Genomic DNA, 13,647 nt, shown 5'->3' on the forward strand with positions numbered 1-13,647 from the left:
TGCCTTATCTACCCTTCATACTGAAGTAACTCAGTTATCCCAAACTACATTGCAAAACCGCCTAGCACTGGACTATCTCCTCGCAAACCAGGGCGGGGTTTGTGCTCTGGTTAACTCAAGCTGTTGTGTATTTGTAAATCAGCACCACAGGGTGGAAACTGACATCCACATCCTCATGCAGCAGGCAGCCCTCTGCCACCACGTCAGCCTCGACAATACCAGTGCTGGATTCCAGGAGGTCTGGAACTGGCTCACCTCATGGCTACCAGATGTGGGTGCTTAAGGATGGCGTATTTTGTATTTAATTCTTTTGGCTGTTATTGCTTTTGTGTTATTTTTTGTGTGCCTACAATTGTGTAGTATGTGCTGTTGGCAACTGCTAACCCTGCATTGCAGTTACTCAGCCCTGATATAGCTTACTGACATACAAAAGAAAAGGGGGGACTGTTAAGGAAAAGTTAGTATATGTGACTCCATTTTGGTTTGGGGCTCACCATTGTCTAAAAGCAAGCACATCATGCACCAGGAGGAGCGTTCCTTAGATACTGCATTCCTGTGAAAACCCTCCCCCTTGTTTCCTGTCTTGACTCCCGGTTTCTGTTCTTTGTCAGTTCCTAATTCCCTGCCTCCTGGCCTTGTGATGTGGGCCTCCCATCCTGATAAGAAAGGTTACTGATGCATTGCTTTAGGTCCATGTTGTGTAGTTGAAGTAATAGTTGAGCATCGGGAATGTATCTAGCAGGGAGAGGTGGTAGATAAGGAAAGAGTTTGTCTATTAGCTAAGGTTTCTGATGCACGAGGGTAACATGCTTTGCTAAAAGGTATATAAGCTTTGTATAACTTGCATTTGGGGTCCCCTTCTGAGTAGCAGGGGGGCACCAAGCTCAAATGTAATAAACTTAATATCTTTCAAGTTATTTCCATTTAAAGACCCAACACAGTTTACAGGCAGGCTGCACCTCCCCCAGAAAATTACACTTCCTCATGTAGCATTCCTTTCCTATCCAGCTGCACCCATTCTGAACTAGCTGAGCTGCAACTATCTGCCTGTAGCTGTATGTTGTAATAAGGGCAGCACAGCAGAGAATATTGTTTTCTCAATCCTTGTTAAGAGACTTGTCAGGGTTACCAGAGGGTCATATGCTTGGCAGATGGCTGGGATCAGTATGCACTGACTCCAGCAGCTACTTTCAAACAGGGTTCCAGGATCCCATTTGGCCCTAAGCATCAACATCCTACACTTCCCCCTATATGGCTTCAGCTTAACACATGGTCAAAGTGGAAAACAGCTAAAGTTCTCTACACTACTAAGGAAGAGTTGAGTTGCTGGATAACTATCCTGAAGGGTGGGGGAGGGGCCGAGAGAGAAATGTGCGCAGAAGGGAGACAGCAGGAGTATAATAAGGCTTGAGCAGTACAAAGAATGTTTGTATTGGTAAACGGGTAAACACACCTCATTAGTGCAAACATTTTATTCCTTTAGGCAAAGTCCAACCATTTTCTGGGTTTGTTCCCAGGGCTAGACAGGATGAAGGGATATAACATATTGCACCACTATTACCATCACCAAAAGAACAGATGCCCAATATCCACATCTCTTGTAGATTTAGAAGGAAATCAGATGGCAACAGGAAAGTCACTGTTAAGGCTCCGGTGGCAGGTGATGCAGTCACAAATTCCAGTCATTTTTGGCCTGAAATTAGAAATGATATAAGTAGAGATTACAGGTTCTTTTTGGAAGAGGCCAGTTTACCAAAAGAATACATGCCTAGAAGAGCTCTTAGATTTGATTTAAGAAGTCTAGTTACATTAGTGACATAAGTGTAGCCGTCTTTGACTAAGAGATCTATTGTTCAAATCGTTAAGGAAAAAAAACCAGTAGGGATTTTTCAGAATGAAGAGTTCAGGCAGATTGAGGATATGATTGGCTGACATAGTCCAGAGTGCAGCTTGTCAGGAATTTTCATGAACAGCTTGTCAGAAGAGGCTGATTTGTTGAAACCAAAACTTTTCATGGAAATGTATCAGTTTTGACAAGACATGCCTCAGTTCCATGATGAAATTTCTGGTCAAAAGAAAAGAGACCAGAATAACCAATAGCTCATTGGTTATTAGGGAGCTTACTTGGAAAGTGGGAAAACCAGATTCAAGTCCTGCCTAATTCTGAGCAGGACTTGAATCTGGTTCTCCCACATCCCTGGGCTATTGGCTATTCTGGGATGGTCTCTCCTCCCCCCCCCACCCCACCCCACCTCCCCCCTTTTTTTTGTTGGAGATATAAAAATCAAGTGTCAAAACTTCAACATTTTTCATTAAGTGGAATACTTGTTTTTTTGGCCAGCCCTAGTTCAGGGCAAGATAATTGCTTTCCTATCAGAGGGTAGAGAGTGTTGTAATGTGGCAAGCACATACGAAATTTCAAGAAAGCAGGAAAGCTAGTTGACCACATACTGGATAATTTCACATATGGAAAGTGCATATTTAGCAGAGGGTTATTTAGAGGCGCTGCATCTAAGTTACCAGTATTTGGGCAGTAAGCAGGGTATTGCATGAACATTAAGTTTACAGTAAAGTAAGGAGTATTATTTCTATTTATCTGCTGGCCGAGATGCCATCCACTGAGCTCCATGAAGCACCAAAGACAAAGAAAGACTGAGTTTAATGAGTAGTTCAGTTAGTGGGAACAGAAAACAGATCCAAGTTTAAATATTTGCATTACTTATATTTGCGTAGCAGCACTCCCAGTGACTCAAGTCACTATGCCAATGCTAGTGATGCCAGTACAGTACTGGGATTTCAGTTCTAATAAGGTGGATTCCCAGCGCTCTGTCCCATCCCTTTTAAAAAGTGATAGATAATACACAGCTCATGCTCTCCTAGCAACAGTCACCGTGACTACGTTGTGCTGCACTGGCTAGCCTAGTGCTTTCTCCAGTCTGCAACCCTTGGGGGGGTGGTTCTCGTTTCAGCAGCAGCAGATCTGGTGCTTTGTAAATCTAGATATATAGGAAGTTCTGCACTAGGGTGGCTACCTCACATTTTCATAGGTTTGAGATTATGCTGAGTTTCTATAAAACCCATCAATGCTTTACCCACCTTTATCTTCCTACCCCCCAGTCAAGTGTGGCAAGTTAGGAAAGGCCACTTAATACTTCCCCCCCGCCCCCAGGATTAGACTAAAATGAAGATCAATCCCTGCCCATACATGTTAGAGCCCCAAGATAAATAGCCATCTCTTAAAGGCCTTTTCATCCATAGGTGATGAAGCACTTTATAGAGGTGGTAAGTGTTGTGTCCATTCTATAGATGGGGAAATGGAGGCACAAAGAGGTGAAGTGACTTGGCTAAGGTCATTCAGCAGATCCCTGGTCCAGCCAGGACTAGAACCCAGGTTTTCTAAGTCCCACTCTAGTACCCTGTCCACAGGATCACAAAGCTTTCCACTGACTTAATACTCCCATGTAGTTTTTCTGGTATTATGACAGACATCCTTCCAGCTAACTAAGCAATGCTGCCCGATTCATTTCCACAACCTTCTGCCTCTAGTTTCTGATATGAGACCAATATGAATCCCTTATAGATTTAATCCATCCCTGGCTATACAACATCCAAAGACCACTGGTGAGCGTGTTGCAGGTCCCCCTCTCTACTCAATCCATGGAGGATACAAGTCTGTTACAGCCCCAGCTAGACAGCCTTGACTATTTAACTTAAGTTGTATCAGCTCGTGCTTATAGCTCTGTAGGTCCCTGGTTCCAATTCCCTCCGCGTATCAATCAAAATGGTGACCGCCACACTTGTATTACTACACAACACTGTCTTTTGGTTCTGTTTGTACAGCCCTAGCACAATGGGATCCTGGCCCATGACTAGGGTTCCAAGGCACTGGGAATACAAGACAGTATCATTTTAAAAAGTAGTACCATCAGGTAACAAATATGGTAAATTAACAGACTGTGGGAACTTGCAATGGATCTCTTAGAGCACACATGATGATACCATGGCCCCATCTTCTCCATGGTTGTCAGTCAGGCTACATCTATCTCTACTCCAAAAGGAGCTTCTGCCCTGTGATGTAAAGAGTCTATTAGCTGCAGTAGTTTTCAGCAACCTATATCCTACACAGACCAGCTAGGAAAGGGTAAAACAGTTAAACACTTGGGCAAGTGTAACATTCTTTCCGGTAGGGTAGTCAACTGGTAGGCAAGCTGTTGCAAGTAGAAAGAAACCATGAGCGGACCTGGGAATCAAATGCTGGTCAACTGCATCACAGCACTCACCATTATGATACTGAGTCAGCCATAAGCATTAAAACAAAACCCCAACCACCACAAGAATGCTTCTGTTTTTAACCTGAGAAACACAATGCTCCACCATTCTGCAGGAATGAATCTTCTTGAAATATATTTGGATATGGGCAAAAGTGGGGACATCATGTATTCACCTGGATCTGAAATAAGAGCTACCAATAACGTATCCTTGTGTGGTTCTGCATCCTCATTATCCCTGCAAGCAGAGCGGGCTTTGTATTATCCTCCACTAACCTTTCACAAAACAACCAGCAGGGCATTTGCATTTGTGTTACAGAGTGAAACTGACGGTGTCCTGATTTTGTTTCCCTGGAAAGGTGCAGTAAGCACAGTACCAGTTACAGCTGAGTCAGAAATAGCATTTATCTACCTGATGACATTCAAATTTCTTCTCTGATACAGGAACTGGTTCCTGGTGGTTCGAGTATGTTCCCCCTCACTTACCTTCATGTTACTATAGAGCACCAATTTGCGTTAGCTTTTGAGAGAGTTTTCCTTGCTCTTCTAAAGCAACCAGATCAGAATATCCACCAATGCAGACTTCTCCAATATACACACGGGGGACCTAGACGTGCACACAAATTACATTTGTTAGTCAGTGGTGAGGAAAAACAAGCTGTACAGCAGGATCTCTGAAGACATTAGGGCCCAGATTCACAATGTTACTTACATGTTACAAAGCCTAATCCCTAGATGCTCTGCCACCCAGTGGAATTCACAACCCTGCATTAGGTACCATCAATTTTATGGCGAGAACAGGAGTACTTGTGGCACCTTAGAGACTAACAAATTTATTAGAGCATAAGCTTTCGTGAGCTACAGCTCATCCGATGAAGTGAGCTGTAGCTCACAAAAGCTTATGCTCTAATAAATTTGTTAGTCTCTAAGGTGCCACAAATACTCCTGTTCTTTTTGTGGATACAGACTAACACGGCTGCTACTCTGAAACCTGTCATTATATATGGAGAGAGGTAGGCACCGCAAGTTGAGCAGGGGCCATCTAAGTTAGCCAGGAGTGAAATTCAGAGGAAAGGGGTGGAACAGAGGCTATTGGCTATTCTGCTCTGTTATCTTGTGAGAAAGATCTGACCTAGTTAGGCACCTCACTCCAGGAGAGGGTTCACAGCTGAAAATCCACAGCCCCCGCCCCCGGTGTCCCCCCCAGAAGCATCTCCCTCTGGCTGGTCAGTCCAGGCACCTAGGCTGGCTTCTTATCAGAATCCTTTCCTTAGGCACCTAACTCTTCCCATGTATTGTATGGAATGCCTGGGACACGAACTTGGGGCTGTAAATTCCACTGAGCGACAGGAATCCTAGGATGTAGGTGTTGCAACACCTAACTTGCCTTTGTTAATCTAGCCCAAAGCTCTTAACTGGACCTTTGCCAAACCTCAAGAGGTTTGGTTTTAGGACTACAAAAAAGAGTCAGGGTTGGGGAGAAGTGTGTCATCATTGACTCTACTTGCCCATCCCTATGAGATATCTGCAGATTGACAACTCAAAGGCAAATCTCTATGCCTGTCCAAGTGATTTTGACACCAAAATCTATTTTGTGTTCAAAACAAAACTACGTTTCCTGTGTAAAGCCTGAGTCAAATTATTTTTAACTTATTAGAACAGGCTGGCCTGCTACTATGCAAGTTGTTATCTGGGAGGAAATCTGTTTTCTAATCCTTGTGCAACTTTGTGAAATATAAAACTGAAGGGTCACAAGTGAGACTTGCATAACAATAAGAAAAGGAGTACTTGTGGCACCTTAGAGACTAACCAATTTATTTGAGCATAAGCTTTCGTGAGTACAGCTCACTTTATCGGATGCACTTTATGCATCCGATGAAGTGAGCTGTAGCTTACGAAAGCTTATGCTCAAATAAATTGGTTAGTCTCTAAGGTGCACAAGTACTCCTTTTCTTTTTGCAAATACAAAACACGGCTGCTACTCTGAAACCTTGCACAACAATGTGTGTCCTCTGTGCTGCAAATGAGGAAGTTGCTTCATAAGTAGTTGGGAAAACCTTCCACCAGGGGAATTCCAATTGCTTCACAAGTATTATGACTCACAATGAGGGCATTTTGAAGTAGATAATAGTATAGCTACTTTACTGCTACATAAAGTGGGGCAATTCAGATAACCGCTCTGCCTAAAGCTATATATATATTATATAGAAAGAGTGGCAGAGCTGAGTCTAAAGCCCAAGACTTCTAGTCCTACGCTCAAACTACTAGACCATACTTTCACTTTGCTTGTGTTGTGAAAGGTTCTCTTGTGCACAGGTTTTCCATGGTGTTTATCACCATAGTGTCTATGTACATTAAGATTCCATGCCACTCTTACAGTGCAAGTGACAGGGCAAGAACAGTGTGTTCAGAGTGAGTTAATATTAGGCTTATTATGGATTGTGCCGAGCCTGCTGTGAAACTGGGGGAGCGTATCCACCATCTTCCATTTAGGATAGTTATAAGAAGCCGTTAAGCTCATTTATATTACCAGATAGCTGACACAATAGGACCACCACCCCGAACACATGCACTTAGCAAGGTTTGAGTAGGTTTCAGAGTAGAAGCTGAACTGTAAGGGTCAAAGGGTATCCCTGATGAATTGTACAGCAAATGCAGGGGCCAGAGCATTGACTGGATCGGAGCTGTGTTCATCTGGGTGTCTGACAGAAATAGCAGAAAGACCGGAAAAGCTTACAGAAGGCAGCAAGGAAAGCCAGACACAAAACACAGCCACAGAAGCACAGACAGCACGGCCCAGAGAAAAAGCCAACAGAGCTTGTTGACCCAGTACTGGCTGAAATAGATTTGGAGCTAGCAGTAGATAACCATATCTGGGTGTGTTCAGGGAAACAAAGTCTTTGTAAATAAACAGGGATTGCATTGAACAAACAGCTGATTCCATCATCCATAACCTATCCTAAAGGATGACGCAACACTCTCACAAATCTTGGGAGACAGGCCAGTCCTTGACTACAGACAGCCCCGCAACCTGAAGCAAATACTTGCCAACAACCACATACCACACAACAGAACCACTAACCCAGGAACTTATCCTTGCAACAAAGCCCGTTGCCAACTGTGCCCACATATCTATTCAGGGGACACCATCACAGGGCCTAATACCATCAGCCACACTATCAGAGGCTCGTTCACCTGCACATCCACCAATGTGATATATGCCATCATGTGCCAGCAATGCCCCTCTGCCATTTACATTGGTCAAACTGGACAGTCTCTACGTAAAAGAATAAATGGACACAAATCAGATGTCAAGAATTATAACATTCATAAACCAGTCGGAGAACACTTCAATTTCTCTGGTCACGCAATCACAGACATGAAGGTCGCTATCTTACAACAAAAAAACTTCAAATCCAGACTCCAGAGAGAAACTGCTGAATTGGAATTCATTTGCAAATTGGATACTATTAATTTAGGCTTAAATAGAGACTGGGAGTGGCTAAGTCATTATGCAAGGTAGCCTCCCCCTCCCCCCCCCCCCCCCCCACGTTCTGGTTAAACTTGGATTTAAACTTGGAGAGTGGTCAGTTTGGATGAGCTATTGCCAGCAGGAGAGTGAGTTTGTGTGTGTGTGTGTGTCCCCAGAAAAAAAAAAAAAAGGGGGGGGTGGGTGTGAGAAAGCCTGGATTTGTGCTGGACATGGCCCACCTTGATTACCATGCACATTGTAGGGAGAGTGGTCACTTTGGATGAGCTATTACCAGCAGGATAGTGAGTTTGTGTGTGTGGTTTTTGGAGGGAGGTGAGGGGGTGAGAGAACCTGGATTTGTGCAGGAAATGGCCCACCTTGATTATCATGCACATTGTGAAGAGAGTTGTCACTTTGGATGGGCTATTACCAGCAGGAGAGTGAGTTTGTGTGTGGGGGGGTGGAGGGTGTGAAAACCTGGATTTGTGCTGGAAATGGCCCAACTTGATGATCACTTTAGATAAGCTATTACCAGCAGGACAGTGGGGTGGGAGGAGGTATTTTTTCATTATCTCTGTGTGTATATAATGTCTGCTGCAGTTTCCACGGTATGCATCCGATGAAGTGAGCTGTAGCTCACGAAAGCTTATGCTCAAATAAATTGGTTAGTCTCTAAGGTGCCACAAGTACTCCTTTTCTTTTTGAGAATACAGACTAACACGGCTGCTACTCTGAAACCATCATCCATGTGCCCTCCCAACAGAAACAATCCAAGGGATCACAACTTTTGGCTGTTTGGATCAATCAGGTTAATTGTATCTATGATGCCATAGACATAACAATGAGCACCTTCCAAATACATAGAAAGCCAGTAGGGAAGCTGAAAGGTTTCTATAAAATGTATCACACATCTTAATTAAACTAGTTACACAATAGCTCTGGAACAGAGCAAGACCCACAGAGACGAGCATAGTGAACCAAAGAGATCTAAAATACTACAGCACACAAGACAGAAATACTGCAGTTACTCTGAACATAGGAAGCCATTTTACAAGAGAACAAACAAAAGACACCACAAAGAACATTAAAAACCAATTAAACAGGATTGGGAGAAAAAAAGCCTTGGGCTGTATTTTATTTTCCCTTCTATTCCACCTAGCTAGACTGCAAATTCCTCAAGGGAGGGACCTGCCCTCTGTGCCTGCTGAGCACCTAGCACACTGTTGCACAGTGCATAAATCAGAAAACTGTGACCACGATTAAGCAACTATCAAATATGAATAATTGAAAAACTTACTGTTCTTGCCCCTGTAGTCTGCTGGAAATAATCCTGAATGCCATCCATATCATCTTGGGTGGTGATGTCAATGAATTCTAGGTGGCCTTTCTTGAAGGAATATTTGTTGAGTAGTTTAATTGCATTACGGCAGTAAGGACAGGTTGGCTTTATAAAAACAGCCACTTTATCAGGTTTGATTTTGCTCTGCACAAACTCCTGAGTCATGTTTACAGTATTGCTTTCTAACACAAGGAGGAGTCAGGCAGCTCTATCCTTCAAGTAGAACAGAAACAGTAATAGCTAAAGCAGTAAGTGACTGTAGTTTTTGTAAGCTGCAAACTGCCTTCCTTATAGGGCCCCCACCCTGTAGGAGGAGTTTTCCTTCACTCAGTCTTGGATGTTAAAGAGACAATGAACCTAGCTTCTGGGCACTATTTTAGCAATTCCATAGTTGCAAACAGATGAATGGTTTTCAAATGTGAAGCAATTTGCCCATCAGCTGTTATTTCAGCATCTCTGAGTTGTGATATGAGAAAATTTATACAAATGGGCTACTCTGCAATGTTTCCTTATTAACTAATGCATGCAAAAAGGGTTAAACCTTAAGCCTTGCCTCTCTCGCCAGACTTGAGTTTGTGTGGTGGCTTGCCTGCTGCTGGTTTCAGCTGTACGGAAGGGTGGATATCTCTCTAATGCAGTTTTTCTCAACCTTTTTGTGCTGGTGACCCACTTTGGACTCCCCCCCACTAAGGAAAATTGTAATTCTGTACCTTATGTTTGGGGCTTCACCCCCTTGGTGCTCAGGACTTCAGTCCTGTGCAGCTTGGGCCTTCAGTCCTGCAGGGTGCGGGGTTTGGACTTCAGCCCCACATGGGGCACAGGACATGAGGCTTCAGCCCCACCAGGTTCAGGGCATCAGGCCCATGAGGCATGGGAAAACTGAGATACAGAGAGGCTAGGGGTCTTGCTCAAAGTCACACACTGAGTCAGTGACAGAAAAGAAATCCTAAATCCCAGTCCTGTGCTCTAACCTCTACTAGACCAAGGCAGTTTACTGAACATGGCCCCAATCCTGCAAACAGTTATGCACATAATTATATATAACTGAGAAATTCCATTGAAGTAACTGGGCCTATTCCCAGGCATAATATTAAACTTGTTTAGCTGTTTGCAGGCTTGGGGCCTAATACAGAAGAACGATAAATACACTTACGTCTTTTTAAATAACAAAAAGAAAACTCTCTCTTCCACTTGGTCTACCTGGTAATTCATGTGCAGGTTCTAAGACCCCTCCACTGCACTGAAAACTCCCTAGGCTTATGTGTGTACCTGCCCAGTTCTTAATACTGGGTCCAGACCTAGGAAGATCCATTTGTTTCTCTAGCTGTGAAGGGTTGGGATCACTCAAATGGAAGCCTATAAAGATCTTAACTAAAATTTTGACTGGTGGGTGATTATGTTATTTATTGATGGAAGGGATATGTGTGTGTGTGTGTTAACGGCAGTAATCTGCTTTTAATCATTCAATTTTTTACAACATGTCAAGATGAGCCTAGAATACAGACTAAGGGCCCCAATTCACGGAATGTTTATATAAATCAAAAGAAATAAATAAAAGTAAATAAAAAATATAGTTTAAGGGGGTGTATTGAGAGCTCTGTGCCAGATTGTGAACTGCTGGCTCCCACAGGTGAGCAGTTCCTCATGTGAGTAGTCTCACTAGGAACACTTGTGTAACTGCTCAGCGTCAGAATAAATGTTTCACAACCTGACCCATCTTAGACACATATAGAGCTTTGGAAGGGAGGTAGGGGGAGGAGTGGCTGCATCTGATACTGTATTGGCTTGGCCTGATCTAGAAGGGAAAGGAAAACAAAATCACTACTCACTTTTTAAAACGTAATTTGAGTTTTTTGAAATTTATGTAACCCCTTTGGGGTTTAGAGAGCATGGCCCCTTTAAATCTTTTTCCTAAAAGCTGGGGGGGAAGCAGTAAGAGAAAGAAGGAAAACTCCAGGGTGTTGCTCTGGAGCTCAAAAAAAAAAAGAGCTGCAGTCCATAGGCCCTCACAAAGTGAAGCAGCAGAAAACTTGCCTAAAGCCTGGGAAGGAGAGGGTGGCCAATCGGGAACACCCCAGGACAGGAGCCAGGAGAAGCACTGTGCTAGGGGGGAATCACCCAAGAAGGACAGGCCAGAGCTGGATCCAGTATCACAGCTGCCCAGAGCTGCATGGGGCAGTGAATACTGGGGCTTGTGACTCTGCATTGGGAATAAGGAGGGAGGCTCTGAGCTAGTTAAGTGAGGAGGTGGTCGCTCTGTGTAGCTTTGCGGAGAGCAGTAGAAGAGGGCACCAAAGGGGTTTGTTGGGAAAAGTTTATGGGCGCCAAAGATGACCAGAAGCACCCAAGACTCACCACTAAACTTTGCTTGGAACTCCTAAACTCTGTGTGCAGACACATTGCTCGGTGTCTGCCCTTTTGGACTCTGCTACCACTGGACCTGTGGGGCCTTGGTTTGGAGGCAACCCTGTTTTACCGCTCCCCCTATATTTCCCCTTGTTGTTTTTCTCCCCTCATCCCTCTGTAAATAAATATTTCTCTTTCTTATATCTGTTGTACTTTTCCAGGGTGTGTGTGCGTGTGTGTTCATGCTGGGGCGTTTGGAACAGGTGCCTCTGGGGTGAAAGGGACTTTTCCTGCTCCATTCCTGCACGCGCCATCTCTTGGCCAAAGCTGCCTGCAGAGCAGGCTCCATCTTGGCTATGAGGCTGCTAAAGTTACATTTAATTGAACCCTGCCCCCTTGTACAATGAAACAATCCAATTAATGAAGAATGCATCCCATCTGCGCATCTCTAGCATCCAGGAGACCCTCACACAAATGGCAGGTAAATCAAAATCCTGGTGGAGTTCAAGGAACGGTAACCAGCTGCACCAAGCCCAATCAAAGAGGCTTTCAATTAACTTTGTATTAACCCAGTCATCCCCTGAAATAGCAAAAGTCCTGGCCAAACATAATCAACAAGGAGAAGCTTTTCAAAGCCACATTCTGTCAGGAATCTAAAACATACGTTTCCTAGAAAGATATAAGGAGTAAAACTTGCACTCATAGTGCAGCAAGGAGGAGGTTGCACTGCTGTAGACAGGGGTTAGAGTTTGGTTTTGTCACTAAAAACTGCTAGTGGAGATAGCAGAACTGATGGTTCTTTTAAGTCCCATTGAAAGTCACTTTTCCAGTGACAGGCAGACCCAGCAACTTTCAATAGGATTTATGCTCCCAAGTCACTTAGGTGCTTTGGAAAATTTTACTCACAGTGATTAAAACACTTGATCCACACTTGCCGTAAACAGGACAGATGCATTATTAGGGACAGCTGCTGATACAGGTAGGGATTTTTCTATTGCAGACAAGGCCTTAAAGGCTAGATTATCAGGTATTTTGCACCTACAGTGGGGGCTAGATTTTTCAAAGGGCGCACTGCATTGAATGCTGAGCATTTTGGGAAACCAGGCCCTTGTTTAGGTTGCCTGATGGGAGCTGAGCTTCTCAAAAAAGTTGCCCCTGTTGCAGATGCCAAGCACTTTTCAAAACCTGGGTCCCCATGATTTTGGATTGGGCTAGCTTGAGGGACTAGCTAACTTTCCATGCAGTGCTGCCACAGCCAATGTAGTTGTCTGAGAGGGAACACCTCCCCGACCCCCAGTTTGAAAGAGGACAGTTTCTGTGAGGTGCATTGTATTTTTGAATTTACTCCTTCTGTCAGTCATAAACAACATGGATCTGTTGGCCTGTGGGGTAAGCTGCAAAGTCCGTTTCCCTTACCGGACGCTTGCAAAGAGGGACAGTGCACCAATGACTGAGATTTGTAACTGGGTTGTTTTTTGTGGTTTTTTTTTTTCTTTTCTTTTCTGGTTTTGGGTTGGTACTGCATTTATTTTTGCTTGGCTATAATACATGGTTAAGGCACCTAGAGCCCTGGCTGGGTACTTTATAATATTTTGTATAAATCTAAATGAATAAAATAGTGAGTTACCAGAGTTCAATAGGCAAAAAGTCCAGTAATTACCTACTGTACTTACCACATAAAAGAGCCTCAAGGTCTCTGCTGTCAGCTTTCAGTAAGTAAGTAACTGAGATACCAACCCTATGTTTAAATGATGTAAAGATTATGACACAAACAGACAAATGCCAGGAAATTCAGAGTTACAGTTTGGCTTTCGGGAGTCACTCCTGATAGTTGCCACCCACCCACATTACAAAGACAACAGCTTGTATTTCCAAACGAGAGGGTGACAGTTTGCGTCTTATACAATGCGTCAGGAATATTTTGTTTCTAGTCATCATCTGACTAGTTTTATTATTCATAATATCTCACAGGGAAGCAGCAGAACATAAGCTCCTGACAACATGTGGTAGAGATTGGGTTAAAAAAACCTTACAGCTGAACAGAAGCTCTTCAGATGGCTGCCCTTGATATAGTAACTGACAGAGCACTCCAGACCTGGGCATGGCTAATATTGCAGTAGGTAAAGCAAAAGGAGACTATGAGGCAAGAGGGAGGTTTTGGCTGTTATTCACTTGTTAAATTTAACTTGGTCTCCATTCATTCTGGAATAGGAAGCATGAGA

General features: G+C 43.7%; 1 protein-coding gene across 1 annotated transcript; it reads right to left on the reverse strand.

Moving 5' to 3' along the window:
* Positions 1–1,456: 1,456 nt before the first annotated feature.
* GLRX (glutaredoxin) lies at positions 1,457–9,320 on the reverse strand. The gene is made up of 3 exons (XM_077817213.1): positions 9,038–9,320; positions 4,755–4,875; positions 1,457–1,693 (listed from the first exon to the last, which is right to left on the reverse strand). The coding sequence occupies exons 1-2, from the start codon at positions 9,242–9,244 to the stop codon at positions 4,765–4,767; spliced, it is 318 nt and encodes a 105-aa protein (XP_077673339.1). The 5' UTR covers positions 9,245–9,320; the 3' UTR covers positions 1,457–1,693; positions 4,755–4,764.
* Between the last annotated feature and the right edge of the window lie 4,327 nt (positions 9,321–13,647).

The sequence above is a fragment of the Eretmochelys imbricata genome, chromosome 5 (assembly GCF_965152235.1).
Source record: "Eretmochelys imbricata isolate rEreImb1 chromosome 5, rEreImb1.hap1, whole genome shotgun sequence".
NCBI lineage: Eukaryota > Metazoa > Chordata > Testudines > Cheloniidae > Eretmochelys > Eretmochelys imbricata.